At 33.7% G+C, this 18,202-nt stretch overlaps 1 protein-coding gene and 1 pseudogene across 1 annotated transcript; both read right to left on the minus strand.

Annotated features, from left to right (window-relative positions):
- Nucleotides 1-3,043: 3,043 nt before the first annotated feature.
- LOC143557165 (pentatricopeptide repeat-containing protein At4g21065 pseudogene) lies at nucleotides 3,044-4,777 on the minus strand (annotated as a pseudogene).
- A 990-nt stretch (nucleotides 4,778-5,767) lies between these two features.
- Nucleotides 5,768-17,600, minus strand: LOC143557168 (NADP-dependent malic enzyme, chloroplastic-like). Its single transcript, XM_077046302.1, has 20 exons — nucleotides 17,557-17,600; nucleotides 17,025-17,320; nucleotides 16,258-16,378; nucleotides 16,108-16,182; nucleotides 15,090-15,241; nucleotides 14,893-14,998; nucleotides 13,686-13,751; nucleotides 12,990-13,085; nucleotides 12,497-12,568; nucleotides 12,313-12,396; nucleotides 11,263-11,361; nucleotides 11,121-11,168; nucleotides 10,473-10,526; nucleotides 10,275-10,373; nucleotides 9,056-9,145; nucleotides 8,896-8,973; nucleotides 7,902-7,976; nucleotides 7,712-7,802; nucleotides 6,388-6,516; nucleotides 5,768-5,889 (listed from the first exon to the last, which is right to left on the minus strand). The coding sequence occupies exons 1-20, from the start codon at nucleotides 17,584-17,586 to the stop codon at nucleotides 5,801-5,803; spliced, it is 1,950 nt and encodes a 649-aa protein (XP_076902417.1). The 5' UTR covers nucleotides 17,587-17,600; the 3' UTR covers nucleotides 5,768-5,800.
- Between the last annotated feature and the right edge of the window lie 602 nt (nucleotides 17,601-18,202).

Consider the following 18,202-nt stretch of genomic DNA (forward strand, 5'->3'; position numbering starts at 1 on the left):
TCTTTTTCGGCTTAACGGATGATACACTGCTTGGTTTGCAACTATCCTTCGCGTTTAAATCTTAGCGGGTAGTTAAACGAGCATGTTTTCGTTTAACTTGTTTGCTATCAAACTAAGGTCATATTACTAATATTTTAGCTTATATTAAACGTATAACACTTATAGATGCCCCCCCGGGATTTCTGGGTCATAACCCGACTCGTTCGGTTAATCGTTCGTTTGTTACGCAAAAGGCGTTTATTTTCTTAATCGATAAATACGTACTGAGGTGTACCTTATTTTGGCTCAAATGTCACATTGGTATCGGTACCGAAATCGGTACCGATTTGGTACCGTCGGTACCGAATCGGTACCAAAGTTTTGAGTTTTGGGATCGGTACGGTACCGTACGGTACCGGTATTTCCCGAATTTTTACCTTCAATACCGGTACCGAACCGAATATTTCGGTACCGAAACCGGTACCAAGATTTGACGATTTTCGAGATCGGTATTTTCGGTACCGTTACGGTACCGATCTCATCCCTAATTTTATCATTTGAGCTTTGGAGCTAACAAAGTTATCTGTCAATAAATCAAATATTTTTAACCATTTACTAAATCCAAGATATAGTACATCAATAAGGACATGTGATGCTCACCGGTGTACTCCCACGCCCCAATACATTAAGATGACGTGGAAAAGTTAAGCCCGTTAATTACGACTTCCCTTAGAGCATTTCCAACCTATTTTCTATCCTATATTCATATATATCATATAATTACATTAAAAATCACTATTTTTTCTCTCCCCTGCTTAATTAAATAATACTTTTAATATCTTTATCATTATCTTTTCTCTTTTCTTCACTCACAACCATTTTTAGAAAATATTAAAAAGTTATACGGTATGAACAGTGAAACCTTAAATTTAACCTTCCCCTATAATATTTTCTCTCTCCTCTACTTACAACCACTCATAACCATACCATATAATTTACAAATCCTCCTCACATAATTATAAGGAACGGGCTAAAAATGCTCTAATGCATTGGAACTGTTTGAAGGGCTCTTTAATTTTTCTTTTCTAATCCCAAAACCACAACTATACACAACCAATGATTTTTTTGTTATTATTATTCAATTTAAAACAATCTTCATCATCTGTACTTTTTAAAAAATGTCTTATTCTCTAACATCCAACTCTGACACCACAAATGGAGATTTCTTTCAAACGGTTGTAGCCACAACCCAAGCTTTTCTACAACAACCACAAGCATCGTCACAAAACCCAAAGGTTGCAGTAATCCGCTAACGCCTCCGGGCTCACACGATGCTAGTTGAATGTTTATTCTAACTAAGAAATTAATGAAAAGATTAATATTATTATTTGTTCTTGTAGTGAAACTAATGTTTAATATTGAAATAAAATAAAATAAATAAATAAAAATGGGTGAGACGAACTTAAAGGGATTAAACCATTTCCTTTGGGGGTGATGGAGTGAAAGAGAGAGAAAAATGGGTCATGTGGCGTCTATGTAAAATGAAGGAGGTTGGAGTATACCTCACAACCTAATATTTGTCTTTACGGTGGGTTCAAATTGCGTCGAAATGAATGGTACAGGTGCTCATCAAGCAAAATGGTGTTGACCATCGGGGTGCAATCTGTACTTAACTTATAATTAAATAAGCTTATTATGTGCTTGATTAGTGTGTGCAGTGTACCACACTAGTTATAGGCTGGGTTGATTCACAAACCCATGTTCATTTTCTAAAGAATTATATTAAATCAATGAAGTAAAACTGTTAAGATAATAACATAATTATCTAGAATAAAATATTTATAAAGTTGTAAATCTTAATATGCTTTGGGAGACGCTACTTACTGATTTGATGTCTCTATACTTCAAATTTTTTGCTTGATACTTCAATAGAGTTAGTGACTGTGACTATACAATACTATGCCTGCAGCCTGCAATGCTTTATGGACTATACAATGGCAGTGCTATGATGCAACCCTTTATTGACTAGTAGACAAATAACCGTATATTATCATAATAGTAGCATAATTTTTTTAAGTACGCAAACATATGTATAATGTAGACGACCTTTAAGTTTTAACTACTTTTAAGGAGCTAAATAAAATACAAAGTGATTCACCTTATTTTCATATATATTAGTTAAATTGTCAAATTTTAACAGGAGATTAACAATATCCAACAAAATCATTAATCACACTTCTAGTTGGCTATTTAATTTCTGCACATGTTTCTTAAGTTTGCTTCTTGTTTGCTAGGGTATACATAAGGCCTGTTAAAATAGTATTATGAATGAATGAAGTTATAAAACTGGTTTAATCTTCTCTCTAAATGTCTATGATCTGGTCTCCTTCAACCTTCATTCTAGTTTAACTGTTCAAGTTATCAATATCCAATTTGATACACATCAGAAGCAAAACACAAATGACTTGATTGCTAAATATATGGCCACGCTACATGTTTTTCTTGATTGGAGAATTATAAGTCAGCAAAGATTTGCAAATTCATTTATAACTCGTGTTAACGAAAACACACACACACGCATTATTATCTGAGTTTACATTTTATAAAGAATTACAAACATGAGGGTTTGTCATAGTCTGTGATTAAATTGGTTACGATTGGGATAACTGTGAATGATGAGGTTAGTTTTATAAATTCTCCCGATCTTACCTAATTGACCCATTATTAAAGAAACACAACCCAAATTCATGTAAACTTGATAAATGATCAAAAAAGCGGTTGCGGGGCGCCGGGTCAATCCAACACGACCTGCTTTGACCAGTACTAAGATGCGACTCTTTTGACCCGTTACCCAACCTATACGTCCTATCTATCTTGCAACCTCTAGTACAGTTGGAATATTTTTTTTCTTGAGAACATAGATACAAAAGGACTGAATATTCCGATAAAATTCTTCGAAAGAATGAATGATTAAAAGCTGCATCATACAAAAAAAATTGGACAATAAAAACACCACTTTAGAAACCAGGTTGCATCTATAATTAACCAGAAACTATTTTTATTGTTCCTATTACCAATAATCCCCACAAGAACACTCTCCATTCCGGAAATGATGGAACCGAATGCGATCCCTAATCAATATCTCTCGTCGGTAAACACCCGAAACATGTTTCATGAAAGAATGACAATCCGCACAAGACCTTAAGTTCTTTACAACCCTAATTGTGGTCCCAGGCTCGGTTTTTATCAACCCAAACGATACTGCAAGCTTCTCGCTGTGATGAAGTAACTGGGAAACTTTCTCTTCGTCATCAATCTCAAGCAACACCTCTGATAACTTCGGATCATAACCATTAACCCTCAAATCCTCCTCTATTTCCTCCAACTTCTTGTAAATACTTGCAGCCTCAATGTGACAAGTACTTCCAGCTGTAAATTCGTAAACAACACCGTCAACTTCAATCCGACTATGCCCTGATGGCTTCACGAGCCCCTTTTGGTTCATTAACCGCCTCACATTCGCTTTATTCTTCCATTTCCCGTTAGATGCATACACGTTACCGAGTAAGACATAAGTTCCACAGTCGTCACACGAATCCATCTTTGCACCTTCAAAGTGTTTAATCAAATGGCTCACTCGCTCGGTATCCCCATGAGCTTTACATCCCCATATAAAAGATCTCCATAGCACCGCATCGGGCTCGATGGGCATGCATTCGATGAACTTTTGAGCATCGTCTAGTCTTCCGGATCTAGCAAGTAAATCCACTATGCACCCATAATGTTGTGCAGTCGGTCTTAGTTTATACACACTCTTGATATTATTAAAATACGTTAACCCTTCATCGACCCAACCCATATTCTTACAAGCCGACAACACAGCAGTCATCGTCTTCTCATCCGGCTTCAAACCAACACGTTCCATTTCCTCAAACAACTCAATCGCTTCCTTACACCGCCCGTGACTCGCAAGGCCTGAAATCATCGTCGTCCAAACATAAACATCTCTATTACCAGCCTCACCAAAAACCCTCATCGCACCATCCAAACACCCGCACTTCGAATACATATCAATAAATGCCGTCACAACATTCTTCCTTAACCCAATCCCTTTACCATCAACAAACTCATTCAACCTCATCCCAACACTCAACGCTCCGGTTTCCGCACACGCTCTCAGCACCGAAATCACCGTCACATCATTCGGCTCAAACCCCTCCATCTCCATCATCTCAAACAACCTCAACCCCTCAACCGACCGCTTATTATCAACCAACCCGTTAATCACACTCGTCCACGAAACGACGTCTCTCTCAGGCATTTTATCAAACACCTTACGTGCACACCACATTTCATCACACGCAGAGTAAAAATGAATCAACCCATTTTGAATAAACACATCTGGACCTAACCCGGACTTTAACACCAACCCGTGGACCTGTCTACCGAATCTTTTACGCTTCAATTTGGCGCAAGCTTTAATAACTAACGGGTAAGTGAACCTATCGGGTAAAGGGTGAAATGGGTGTTTGTAATTGAGCCAATTGAGGAAGAAAGTGATGGATTGAAGTGGGTCTGAGTCGGAATAGGCTCGGATGAGGGTGTTGTGGAAGTAGGAGTTGATTGGGGTGGTGGGTTTGAGTGAGTTGAGGATGTGGTGGGCGTATGTGAGATTGCCGGAAGGTGATAAAGCGGTGAAATTGAAGATATTTATTAGGGTTTGAGTGTTGTGTTGCGGGTGTTGTTTGAGGAATTGGGCGTGGAGTTGGGTGGCTTGTGACATTGTTGTGATTTCCATGGTGATGAGATTAGGAACATGAAATGAAGGGTTTAGGATGGGAATTTATACTTTCGTTTTATAACAAGTATAGCCATAAGTGACAGAAACTCGGTCGGTATCAGTATCACTATAGTTCATTACAGGTAAAATGTTTTGTTATCAAAGTTTGAAAATCCAAAAGTTTATATTTCTAAAAATTTTGTGTCAATAGTTGACAGTCTGAATGTGACAGAAATTTTAAGAACACCATAATTATAATTAGTATTACTAGTCAGGGGTTCATAGAGTATTGCTGCTGTAAAATAAGGGACTAAAAGTGACTTTATATAAAAATATACTGTAGCATTAGTCTTGCAATTATATATAGTATAATATATATATAGTATAATTATATACCTGAATCTCAAAAGCAGTATTCGGTGAAGGTGATAGCCGCTTAGGAAAGAAAAGATTAGAGGATTCATGTCTCATGAAGGAAGATGAAGATGAGTGTGTTTTTTGAACGGCAGATGAAGATGAGAGTGACCGACTTTTATAAATGAAGATGAGAGATAAAATATTACTTCTGGCTGATATTGTTTGCTTTCACTTTTACTATTATGCAGACCATTCAATGCTATGCAGTAGGCATGCCTGCATACCTTGCAATGCTGCAGGTTATTGACTATCAGTACAATTGCATGTACTGACTTTGTCGTTTTCTCCATTTTTACGGACTAAATAATATACAATATGATTCTAACTTATTGTTATATATATCAGTTAAAAATTGGCAAACTTTATTAGGAGATTAACATCCAACAAAATCATAAATCACACATCTTGGTTTCTAGGAAGCAAAGCACAACGTTAAAGTGATCATGCTACATATGTTTTTTTTATTTTGAGAATTACAAGTCCGCAAAGAATTGCAATTTCACTTATAACCCATGTTAACGAAAACACACACATTATTCGTAATATTACAACACACCTAGCAAAATACCCTCTAAAAACAGTCACTAAAACAGTTTCACATACGGTACCATATTTTCACAAAATTTAACGATAATTGCGGTATTTGGGGCTGTACATGCAGCTCTCTGCATATGCTACAAGATCTTCTGGTTGAGGAAGACGAGTCGCCAAACCTACAAACCCCAAAAATAAAAACAAAAAATAAATAGTTAAAAACATAATAGTATTAAATAGTTTAAAATTGTACACCGGGTCAAAACTAGGGATGTAAACAAGCAAATACTTGAGATATTCGACTCGCTAAAAGCTTGAATCGAGCTGGGTTTAAACGAGCTTGAGTCTAAAAAAAGCTTGGTTAATAAATGAGACCAAGCCTAAGCGTTACGTATTGAACTTGTTCATGAGCCTATTATCTATATAACTTGTATTAACATATTAAATAAATATATTTTTATAATAATTATTAATATATGTACTGCAGAAAAATGTATATAAATTTAGGTTGTTTCATCAAATATAATAAAAAGAATCATTTAGAACGCTTTTTGCACACTATTAGTATTGTCTAAAAGCTTGTTTTCAAAAACTTAACCGAGAACCGGACTGAATCTAACAGCACTGGTTCACTTTTTTGTTTTGTTAGTCTAGACCAATATAGAGAGAGGTCTCACCAAGTTCATAAGCTTTAGCTGCCACCCTGGCTGCAATGTGAGCGGAAATCTTGCGGATGTTGGTAAATGGTGGGTATATCAGCCCGTTGTCAAAATGCTCCTGTGTTACTTGATCAGCTAGAGCCTCAGCTGTTGCATATAATTAAAAAAATAAAATTAAACTACAAAATAAAAATGTTCAAAACACCGGTTAATAATGACAGAGGAAATAATCTTGTGGATCAATCAGTGTCACTTTTTAGTGTGCATCAAACTGGTCTGGCTGGGTTGATTCACAAACCCTTGTTCATTTTCTAAAAAATTATATTAAATCAATGAAGAAGGTTATAAAAACTGTATTGTTAAGATAACAACATAATTATCTAGAATAAAATATTTATAAAGTTGTAAATCTTAATATGCTTTGGGAGACACTACTGATTTGATATGTTTTATATGAAGAATTATCATAAAAACCCTATGGATTTTTGAAAATCACACACTAAGTCTCTACACTTCAATTTTTTGCTTGATACTTCAATAGAGTTGGTGACTGTGACTATATAATACTATGCCTGCAGGCTGCAGCCCTGCAATGCTTTATTGACTATACAATGGCAGTGCTATGATGCAACCCTTTATAGACTAGTAGACAAATAACCGTATATTATCATAATAGTAGCATAATTTTTTTAAGTACGCAAACATATGTTTAATGTAGAGGACTTTTAACTACTTTTACGGAGCTAAATAAAAGACAAAGTGATTCACCTTATTTTCATATATATTAATTAAATTGTCAAATTTTAACAGGAGATTAACAATATCCAACAAAATCATTAATCACACTTCTAGTTGGTTATTTAATTTCTGCACATGTTTCTTAAGTTTGCTTCTTGTTTGTTAGGCTATATATAAAGGCCTGTTAAAATAGTATAATTAAGAATGAATGAAGTTATAAAACTGGTTTAACCTCCATTCTAGTTCAAGTTATCTAAATCCAATTTGATACACATCAGAAGCAAAACACAAATGACTTGATTACTAAATTTATGGCCATGCCAATTGCCACATATTTAATCTTGATTGGAGAATTATAAGTCTGCAAAGAATTGCAAATTCACTTATAACTCGTGTTAACGAAACACACACGCACACACATTATTATCTGAGTTTACGTTTTATAATTTCTCCTGATCTTACCTAATTGACCCATTATTAAAGAAACACAACCCAAATTCATGTAAAATAGTTGTAATGACCACCTATTACCTAAGTGTCCTCAATTAATTGGTGGCAAGGACAATTGAATCAATTGATAAACGAATTTAAACCGTAAACTTACAGGCTGCTAAAAGCATGTCGTCATGAACACGGATTGCACCAGAAATTATCAAGCCCAGACCAAATCCGGGGAAGATATATGCATTGTTAGACTGATACAAAAAAAAATTAAAACAAAAAATTTACGACTATTGTTTTATTTAAGTCATTATAAAATGGAACATAAATGTCAAGGTTTAAGAATTAGTGACCTGGCCAGATACATAGTTTTTCCCATTATAGTGGACAGGAGCAAACGGACTACCACTCGCAAAGATTGCACGCCCCTGCAATCAACAAAGTAGATAAATTCGTCTTATTAGATAACTCATTGTAATGAAACAAACTGTAGAAGATAGGGTTTACATGTGTAATCGAGTCAAGCCAACGTGTAGCCTACTTGAGACTAGGAATGTAAACGAGCCAACCCGCGCTTAAGCTACTCAATATTGGCTCTCAAAAAGCTCAAACTGAGCCGAGTTTAAACGAGCTCAAGCCTAAAAATAAGCTTGCTTGATAAATGAGGTCCGAGCCTGAGCTTCAATTATCAAGCTTGAGCTAACTCATGAGCCTAAACGAGTCTACTATTCATATAATTTTTATATATTGTATATATACTTATAGAACAAATATTAATATTGTATAAAATTATGATAAAATTAACTTAATAGTAGATATTATGTTATATACACAAGATTATAATTAAAAAATGTGGATAAACTCTTAATAAACAATAAACGAGCCAAGTCTGGGCTTAAAAAACTACTCACGAGCTGAGCTTGAGCTTTAGAAATAGAACTCGAAAAGAGCCGAGCTCAGGCTGTGGTACGTTAAACAAGCCGACTCGGCTCGTTTACACCCCTCCTCGAGACGAACTCAAAAAGTCTTTCAGAAATAAACTGGATTCAGACCGAGTAAGCTGGAGTATCAAATACTTGAGTTACTGTAAGCTTTTACCCTCTGTGTGCGTTTAAATTTTAAATACAGAGGACAATAGAGGTGAGTAGAGCCAAACTGAAAAGTATCAAGTTGATTTAACACTGCCCTTGAAATAACATTATCATCGGAAATTTTATACAATCAATCATTTCCTTTTTTCACACACAAATTAACATGAAAATAAAATAACATGTCTATTTTTCATAACAAGTGCATTTGTCATGCACAGTTTAATGTGAAATGTAGGTAGAAAGATAGTGATTATACCTTGCTCCAGGTGTAAGCTTGCTCAGCAGTACATTCGGATTGTGAAGTCGGGTTGGAAAGAGCAAGAATAATAGGTTTCTACAAAAAAAAATGTTTATGAAGCATTCACTTCTGATTGTATTTACTAAGGCAGTCAAGTAAGCTCTTAGGTACAAATTACCTCATTAAAAGACGACATAGCTTCAACAACTTCTTTAGTAAAAGTTTGCCCCGCCCCTGATGAGCCAATCAGCACTGTTGGTTTGATTGACTGATAACACAAGAAAGTCAGGTTAATACAGACCTTTATGTACCTTATTGATGATCATACTTGCAATAGAAAAAGTAATCATCACTGTAATCATAACAGAAATGTTGGCGGGTCAACCTGAGCTGGCACGTTTGACCTGAACATGTTACCGAGTTTTTTACCAAAATGGGTGGAGGGGAAAAAGTATTTACCAATATAGGTTATTTTAAAAGTATTTACTAAAATGGGGATTTTCTTCTTCTCTCTCCTTGTTATTTAATTCCTTTTAATCTAAGGTTAGAAAAAAAAAAGATAAAAAGAAAAACAGCAAAAAAATGAATTTAACAACTACATATGTTTTCGAGGAATTTATAACTGGAGTTTTAATTTTTGTATTTTTAATTAACTTATTATAACTATTTTCTTTTTATTTTTTCTTTAATCAAGCCATGTTAGCCACAACTTAAAAGTCATCTAAATAAATCTTAAAATGAGATAAGAAACATAAAAAACACACTAAACACAAGCATTTCAAACTAAACGGTCTCAATATCAAAGACAAACAAAAATAAGAACGTCAAATAAAGTCAACTTGATGATTTTAAGTACAAATTAATTTATCTGAGATATTTAATAGTGTACCAATTTAATTTATTCATTTAAATTAATTTGTACTTAAAATCATCAAGTTGACTTTATTTGACGTTCTTATTTTTGTTTGTCTTTGATATTGAGACCGTTTAGTTTGAAATGCTTGTTTAGTGTGTTTTTTATGTTTCTTATATCATTTTAAGATTTATTTAGATGACTTTTAAGTTGTGGCTAACATGGCTTGATTGAAGAAAAAATAAAAAGAAAATAGTTATAATAAGTTAATTAAAAAAACAAAAATAAAAACTCCAGTTAATTTCTCGAAAACATACTGTAGACCCTGTAGTTGCTAAATTCATTTTTTTGGTGTTTTTCTTTTTTTCTAACCCTAGAATTAAAAGGAATTAAATAACAAGGAGAGAGAAAAGAAAAAAATCTCCATTTTGGTAAATACTTTTAAAATAACCTATATTGGTAAATACTTTTTCCCCTCCACCCATTTTGGTAAAAAACTCCATGATACCTGACCCGCCTATACAAGAGATTGAGAGATTCAAACCTTGACAGCATCCAAGAAATCATCAACAGGTTCGTGATCATGGGCCCACGGCTTCTTAAAATGCTGAAGTGAATCTAGGCGTGAACTAACAATCAAACCCTAGAGTACAAGGTAACCAAATAATAAACAGTTATTGTTACAATAAGAAGAAAAGAGAGAGGAGATAAAAAGGAAGTTTTTTTTTTTCATATTCGTTACCCTCGAGTCCACAAGCCAAATCTTCTTCCGTGTTTCTTCTAATGGAGCGTTTGTCTGCACCATCGTATAACATCATATAACTATTAATCTCTCTTCTTTTTAGAGGTTGCAGTTTCAACCAATTTTCTTGTAAATAGATCCTTTTTTGGGTATGCTTTATCTCATAAAATTAAATTGGTCAATCAAAACAACTTAACTAAGAGAATGGATCAAATGACTGGAAAGTACCTGAAAGTCCATTTTTAATGTATGCAATATTCTAAATTGCTTTATTTGAAAAATTAGGATTATCATTGTAATAATACTCCCTACGTCCCCAAGTAATTTTTTAAAAGAAAAAAAAAATGCAGTTTAAGATATGCACATTTAATGTAGTTTTTTTAAGTAGAAGAATGCCAAACTTTAATGCATTTAAGATATCATTTGACTTCAAAAAGCGCAAGACTTAGTGATCAGATATAACAGGAAAAAAAGTAAATTATAACTTATAAGAAATGTAGGCAAACGTTTTGGCCCAGCGGGTGTAGTTTTTTAATCATATTTCACTATTATTATCAATAATAAAAACCAAAACTTTTACCCAATCTGAACCGATTTTAAATAATTATTTGTATCAGCAAGCACCCTCTAATCTAGATGTTTTCAAACCTGTTTTGATATTTCAAGAGCTATGAGTTCAGCAATGCCTGTGCCAGCCTGGAAAATAACAAAGAACAAAAAATAAATAAATAAAACAATTTAAGAGGTACAAAGAAGATGAATTATTAAAAAGCAAGCAGGATTGACTAACCTCTCCAGCTCCAAGGAATAGGAATGTATGGTCTGCCAATGATCCACCAACTAACTTTAGTGCAGAAATAAGCCCTGCAAGCACCACTGATGCTGTTCCCTAAAACAAAATAAGAAAACAGTTGGTTGAAGGCAATAAAATGATCCATTGCACTCCATTATCATGTTTGGTGTTTGTGACTTATATTTTTGTATGGAGAATTTCATATACTCCCTTCAAAACTTGCAAAATTTCACACTTCGTCAAAATACAAGTTTTTTATGCACAATATACAATGGTTTTCAAGCATGATTTGGAGAATACAGACTATGCAAAATTGCTCCATTTTTGTATTACTTTTATGTCATTTTCTCATTTAAATTATTATCTGACGTGGCATGCTCAGAAAGACAGCTAATTTCATTTATTTTAAATTATTCTAAATAAAATCAATTCTTTACATATATATATTCTTTACATATATATATATGTAACTAGGCTATATGCCCGTGTGATACACGGGTTGAATAAACTATTTTTATAAAATATTAGAAAATATAATATATTAAAATTTTAATGAGTTTTTAATTTCATTAAATGAAAACTACTGTTGTGATAATAGATTTGAATCAATTTTTAAAATAAAAGTGGGCTTAGATTTCCAAGGGAATGATTTAAAATTATATATATATATATATGTAATAAATAAGTAAATGAGAGCGCGACTTGTCACTTTTGAGCCTTCATTTACTTCTGCCACTTCTTTTTCTTCACTTAATAAATAAATTTGTTGCCTGCTTCTCTTTCTCAATTCCTAAACCTTTATCACCATCATTTACTTTTCCCACTTTTCTTTCTTCACCTAATAAATAGGTTTGCTTTCCGCTTTTTTTTCTTTCTTTAATTTGTGAATCTTTATTACTAACTATTTAATAATTAACTTAATATTTTCTTTATTCATACGTTTCGAGCCTAGTGATATATAAATCAAGATGTATAATGTTACTTCTAGTCAGTATATAATTTAATTAATGGCACGAACATTTATATATGCTAAAACAAAATATGTACCTGTATGTCGTCGTTAAAAACAAGATGGGTGGTTCTATACTTTTCAAGAAGATCAAAGGCGTTGTGGTTTGCAAAATCTTCAAACTGAAAAGAGAACATCAACACAGAGGTGACGATTATTGTCTCTCATGAACAAAAAAACAGCATGAAAGAAAAAGGCAAAAAGATAGATAAGGTTGCTAACCTGAATGAGAACCTTTTCTCCATAATTCTGCTTGACAGCAGACATGAACTCGTTCATAAGGGCAGCATACTCCTAGCAAATAGAACAAAAATTGAATCCAAAAGAAAATAGGCAAGATGTTGCAAATTTGACCCATTTACTAAACGGGTCGATTCAGGTTATATACTTATCTTTATCCTCTAAGAAGTCAAAAAGCTAAAAAGTCAAAGAGATCAAAATTCACGAATGGTGTATTTTTATTGCATAACACAGGTCCAAAATGGGTAACTTCAGGTTATCATATATGACAGGTTAAACGTTAAAATAAAAGTCGCCAAAGGCGTGTTTATTAGTAATCATATATGACACTAATCGTTTATGAAAAATGTTAAAAGACTCTGGACAAAAGAAGTTTTGGCCAACCCAACTTGAACAAAAAGTTACCCATTTTGGCCCACTACTCAGCCCGAATGACCTGCCCATTTCACAATTAAGGGATGGAAAACTAGCTAACCTTTCCACTAGCCCTCCTTTGCCTTAGACCAATGTAGAATTCATCGTTCAGCATCTTCTCGTTATTGGTCCCGACATCAATGGTTATCGGCAAGCACTGCAAATATTTTACAATATGATATTGATGTTATCTTTTTATGCCTTCTCAGAAAAATAGAAAAAAAACACAAAAATCAAAACATAGTAACAGCCTAACAGGAAATTTGAAAATAAACTATGTTCTTTGACCCATGCACTTATGAAAATGTCAATCTATGTTACTTTTTATCTCTAACTAGTCAAAGGATAAAGCAGGAAGAAAAAAAAAGTAAATTGTAAGGTAACATGTAAATGAGTCAAACGAATCAACAGTCACCCCAAATGACTTTTTAATGCATAAGCAATCCTAAATAATTCAATCAAAAGAATTTATAATACTATTGAACTCATATCATTATTGTAATCATATTGACAAGCAAACTGTTATTAAAAAATCCAAATATTTTGTACAGAATGTGTTCGGGTCAACCCAACTTGGCTGGACCAATTATCACACATACCAAAAATTACCCTTTTCACACACTACCCAAGCTGCCATTATGCCTCCTCTAATACAGAGATGACAAATAATCAATTATAAAATGATCTACACAAAATAATTTTGCATAAATTCACAAGATACCTAATGATAGTCCCTGTTATTCATGTTAACACTTACAGCTGAAGGACGAATTCCTCCGAGAGCTGTATAAAGAGAGAGCTTTCCCACAGGTATACCCATACCCTGTTAAATATTCGCATAAGATAAAATTAATAATTTTAATCAGATAATTAGCTGTAATAAAACGAATTGTAGAAGATAGCATCTAGATGTGATTTTGTGCCTGGATTTGTGATAATTCGATAATTGCATGTTTAAGTATTTGAGAAATTCTGTTTGTTCAAGAAATAATAATAATAATAATAATAATAATAATAACAACAATAAGGCAATGAAAGCTTTTACAGTGAACGTAAGTTTAAATGAATTTGAGTTAGGTGGATAGAATATAGATCGTTTTATTTTACTCCTAAATAACATAAATAAAAGTACTAAGAAATCAGTAAATACAAACACTAAAATTGAATATTGGGACTTCAAGTCACAAGAATCAGATAATCAGTTTCACAATGGAAACCGAAATGCCCTCTAAATAAAGCATCGTTAAGAGTTAAGACAAGTCAATTTCTAATAACTAATGTATTATTAACCAAATGAACAAAGAGAAAAGAGTACAAACACATTTGTTATTTCAAAATGGCAAGGTTAAGTATCCAACCATGCCACTTGGTTTTAGTTCTTGTACCAATAACAAGGTATAAGCCAGTAAACGGACAGAACATTCAGTGAACTGTTCGGCAAGAAGCTCGTTTATTTACTAAACAAACAAGCATGAACAGATGTCGTTCGTTCATTTATGATCGTGAATGTTAATTTATGTTTGTTCGTTTATGTTTGTGCGTCTACATTTGTATAAGTTTATTTGTTTGTTATTCATTTAAATTGTTAGGCTCGTTATAATTTAGTCTAGTTTTATTAAATAAAAATATCACCCGTTACAATTAAGTCTAGGTTTACTAATTTTGTAGGCCCAACATGTTGATATTCACGTTTACTTTTAATTGTTTTTTTTTTCAATTATGACTTTCCGTTTACATTCGTGAACCATTCGTTTATACTATAAACGAACAAATATAAATGAACATTAGCATGTTCATTTTCTTCACGAATAAACACGAACAAGAAAACCCTGTTCACACTCGATCATCTGTTGAGTTAAAGTTAAACGAACAAGCACGAACATGCCTTGTTCGTGTTATTTCAGTTCATTTACAGACCTAACAAGCTATAAAAAGCATAAACAACATATAAATAAAGCATTTACCTGGCAGCCGAGGTCTCCTAGCCCTAAGATTCTCTCACCATCCGTAACAACTATAACTTGAATCTTTTTCTGAGGCCAATTCTTCAATATCTCAAGGACTCTCCCTCTGTGAAAAATATTATTAGCGAATCAGATTAATAGCATAACAAAAAAACTTCCCATTAATACATGAAGAGACAAGGTTGTTCGGAACTTGCCTGTCTTTTAAACTAATATATAGACCCTGCGGGTTCTTGAAAATAGTTCCATATTTTTGGCATGCTTCACCAACGGTTGGTGTATATACAATTGGCAGAAGTTCCTCAACGTTTTCAATTAATAGCTTGTAGAACAATCTCTCATTTTTCTCCTGTTAAAGAGGGATGCATACACAATTAAAAATCATTACGACATAAAAGATGTGAAAAAACATTATCTCACTTTTATGTGGCCCCGGCCTGTAAATGAACCGAGCGTTCAGTGAACCGTTCGTGAATCCACATTCAACGGGAAGTACATTTATCTAATAAACAAGCGAAGATGAACAAATTTTTTGTTCACTTAGTTAAACGAGCGAGCATGAACATATGTATCATTTGTTCATCTGTGTTTCTGAATGTTCATTCACATTCATTCATTTATGCATCTTTGTTTGTGTCCACTTGTTTACATATTCTCTAATACTTTTAAGCACATTATGATTTATTATGGTTTCATAAAACTTAAATATCATCAACTACAATTTAGTCTAATGGTATTAACTTTTTGGTTCAGCATATTGATGTTTGTTTATCTGTGTTAAGTTGTGTTCGTTTACATTTACAAACCGTTCATTTATTCTATTAACGAACGAACACACTCATTTTATTAACGAACAAACATGAACAAGAAACTCTGTTTGTTTAATTGTTCGTGTTCGATCGTTTGTTTAGTTGAAGTTAAATGAACGAACACGCTCATTTTCATAACGAACGAACACGAACAAGAAACTCCGTTCGTCTATTTGTTCGTGTTCGATTGTTTGTTCATATAAAGTTAAACGACCAAGCACGAGCACACTCGTTTCTTAATGAATGAACACAAACAAGAAACTCTGTTTTTGTTCTTTAATTGTTCGTATTCGATCGCTTGTTCAGTTAAAGTTAAAGGAGCGAACACAAGCATGCCCCGTTCGTTTTCGTCCGGTTCGTTTACATTCTTAAGTAAATGAACCATATGACAAGTTGCAACGTTTACCTGAAGATCCATCATGGCTTGGTACCTTTGTAGTGGTACTTCATATTGACGGATATTATGCATCATCTTTTTAACCTGTTATCGACATCATTACAAATGCATACATCCACATATTATAATTTAATTGTGAAACCACAAATATATAAATACCTGAAGATCGTGATTGACAACAACCGGAGGAAGAAGACCACGTAAATAGTGAGCATCTCTCTCTTTCTCAGTAAAGGCCAGACCTTTGTTATGATGCGGGTCCCGCAACAACGAATAACCACTGAATAAAATGAATAAAAGAGAAATAATTATCATAAGTTATAACTTAACTATAAGACTGGTATCATGCTATGCTATACTAAAAAAACAAGTGATAGAATAGCAATTTCATATATTCAATGATAACAATTAACAAAATGACACAAGAAATACTCACAATATGTCAAATTTTATAAATTCAGAATATTGATCATTGCATAGAGCCAAGCCAATAAACAACCTGGACAGCTGAAACCTACAGTTTGTTTTATTCAAACAAATGGTCCTCTTTTCACCATCATTATGTTACAAAAACTGTATGTATTTATTAGTATTTCTCTGTAAAAACCATATCAGATGAAATATCGAAAGCATAATCTGCTTTTCTTTTTCGTTTTTTATTTTTTTGTTCAATCTGCTTTTAAGTTTGGATTTTAGTGAATCACTTTTACATACAATAATGCATAAAATAGAGTTATGATAAGGCCTATGTCATATATTAAATCCTTGAGGTGGTCCGTGGTTATATTTTCATGTAATCAGCACTTAAACTCATCCCTAAAAACTCACACAAATAGAAACAAAACACCAAACATGATATAAAGTGATTGAAACCGACATTTAAAAAGAGCATTGGAGTCATCGACATCCGAATCAGAATCCGTTACCTGGCAACCGATACCGACCAAGGAGTAATAAAATGATCCTCAGTAGCAGTATCCTCACCGTACACGTCCTCAACACCACCGCCAACAACCGCAGTCGGCTTATCATTATTATTATCCAAATCTTCAACTTCAACCGCCACCGGAGCGCTAACGTCCGTGGTAGCACTATCCACCGACACACCGACGTTTCGCTCCGGTCGGCTGTTCGAATGCACCATAGCTACCACCACCTGACGCCTCACCGACAGCTTCAAGGACTGCGGTTGCGTCCTTGAAGCTCCGGTAATCGAACTCTTCTACAGTTTAGTAATTAAAACCAAAATCAGATCACAGATTCCGTACGAAATGTTATGTTGACCTAGACTTGTTAATTTACGATGCTTATCTGATTTTAGTCTAGAAACTAACGCATAATTAAAATTAAAATAAAAATCAGATCACAGTTGTTTACGAACAGTCGATCAGCATCTAATGCTGATCTGCATGGTTAAATTAACAGGATTTGCTTAATTGAAAGGAATTGAGAGATTACCGTGAAGGATGAAGTGTTTAAGGACATCATGGTGAGAGAGAAGAGTGTGTGCGTTAGGGCAAAATTGATGTATGTATGTGTGTGTGTATCTCTTTCTCTCTCACAATGAGTGTCCTGGTTACTGTATTAAGGGTTTTGGATTTGTCAAGATTGTGACGGCAACTTGTAATACTCCGCACACAAATGACCAGTAGCACTAGCACGCTTCATTCTCGTGATAATAAATAATTCTTTTTTTTATTTTAACCTTTTTAATATATTTTTATAGTAATATTAAAATCGACTAAACTTTGTAAACGAACTAAACTTTGGTGGTCGATGCGACACTATTTACTCGTCAACTCCAAACGATTTGTTTTTGTATGTTATTACCCGTCCAAACTAATATGAACACGTTCACACGCTTTGGATTTTCGATCGTATGCTTTGTATCGCAACACTGTGGTCAACATATAGTTGTTTCGAGTTGTTTTACCAATTACAAAACATTAAAGCTTACTTACGAAATCACCAAATGTGGTGACATGGGTCGCGACACATCAAATATGGAGGATGTGTACGCTTTCTTCTAAACATATGAGTTTGATATAAGGATGGAAGATGGGATGAAATGACTTTTTAATATTATTTTTGTTGATATTAGAGA

Source organism: Bidens hawaiensis, unplaced genomic scaffold (genome assembly GCF_021521415.1).
Source record: "Bidens hawaiensis isolate Kalapana, Puna unplaced genomic scaffold, B.hawaiensis_p1.1 tig00018841_1, whole genome shotgun sequence".
Classification (NCBI taxonomy): Eukaryota; Viridiplantae; Streptophyta; class Magnoliopsida; order Asterales; family Asteraceae; genus Bidens; species Bidens hawaiensis.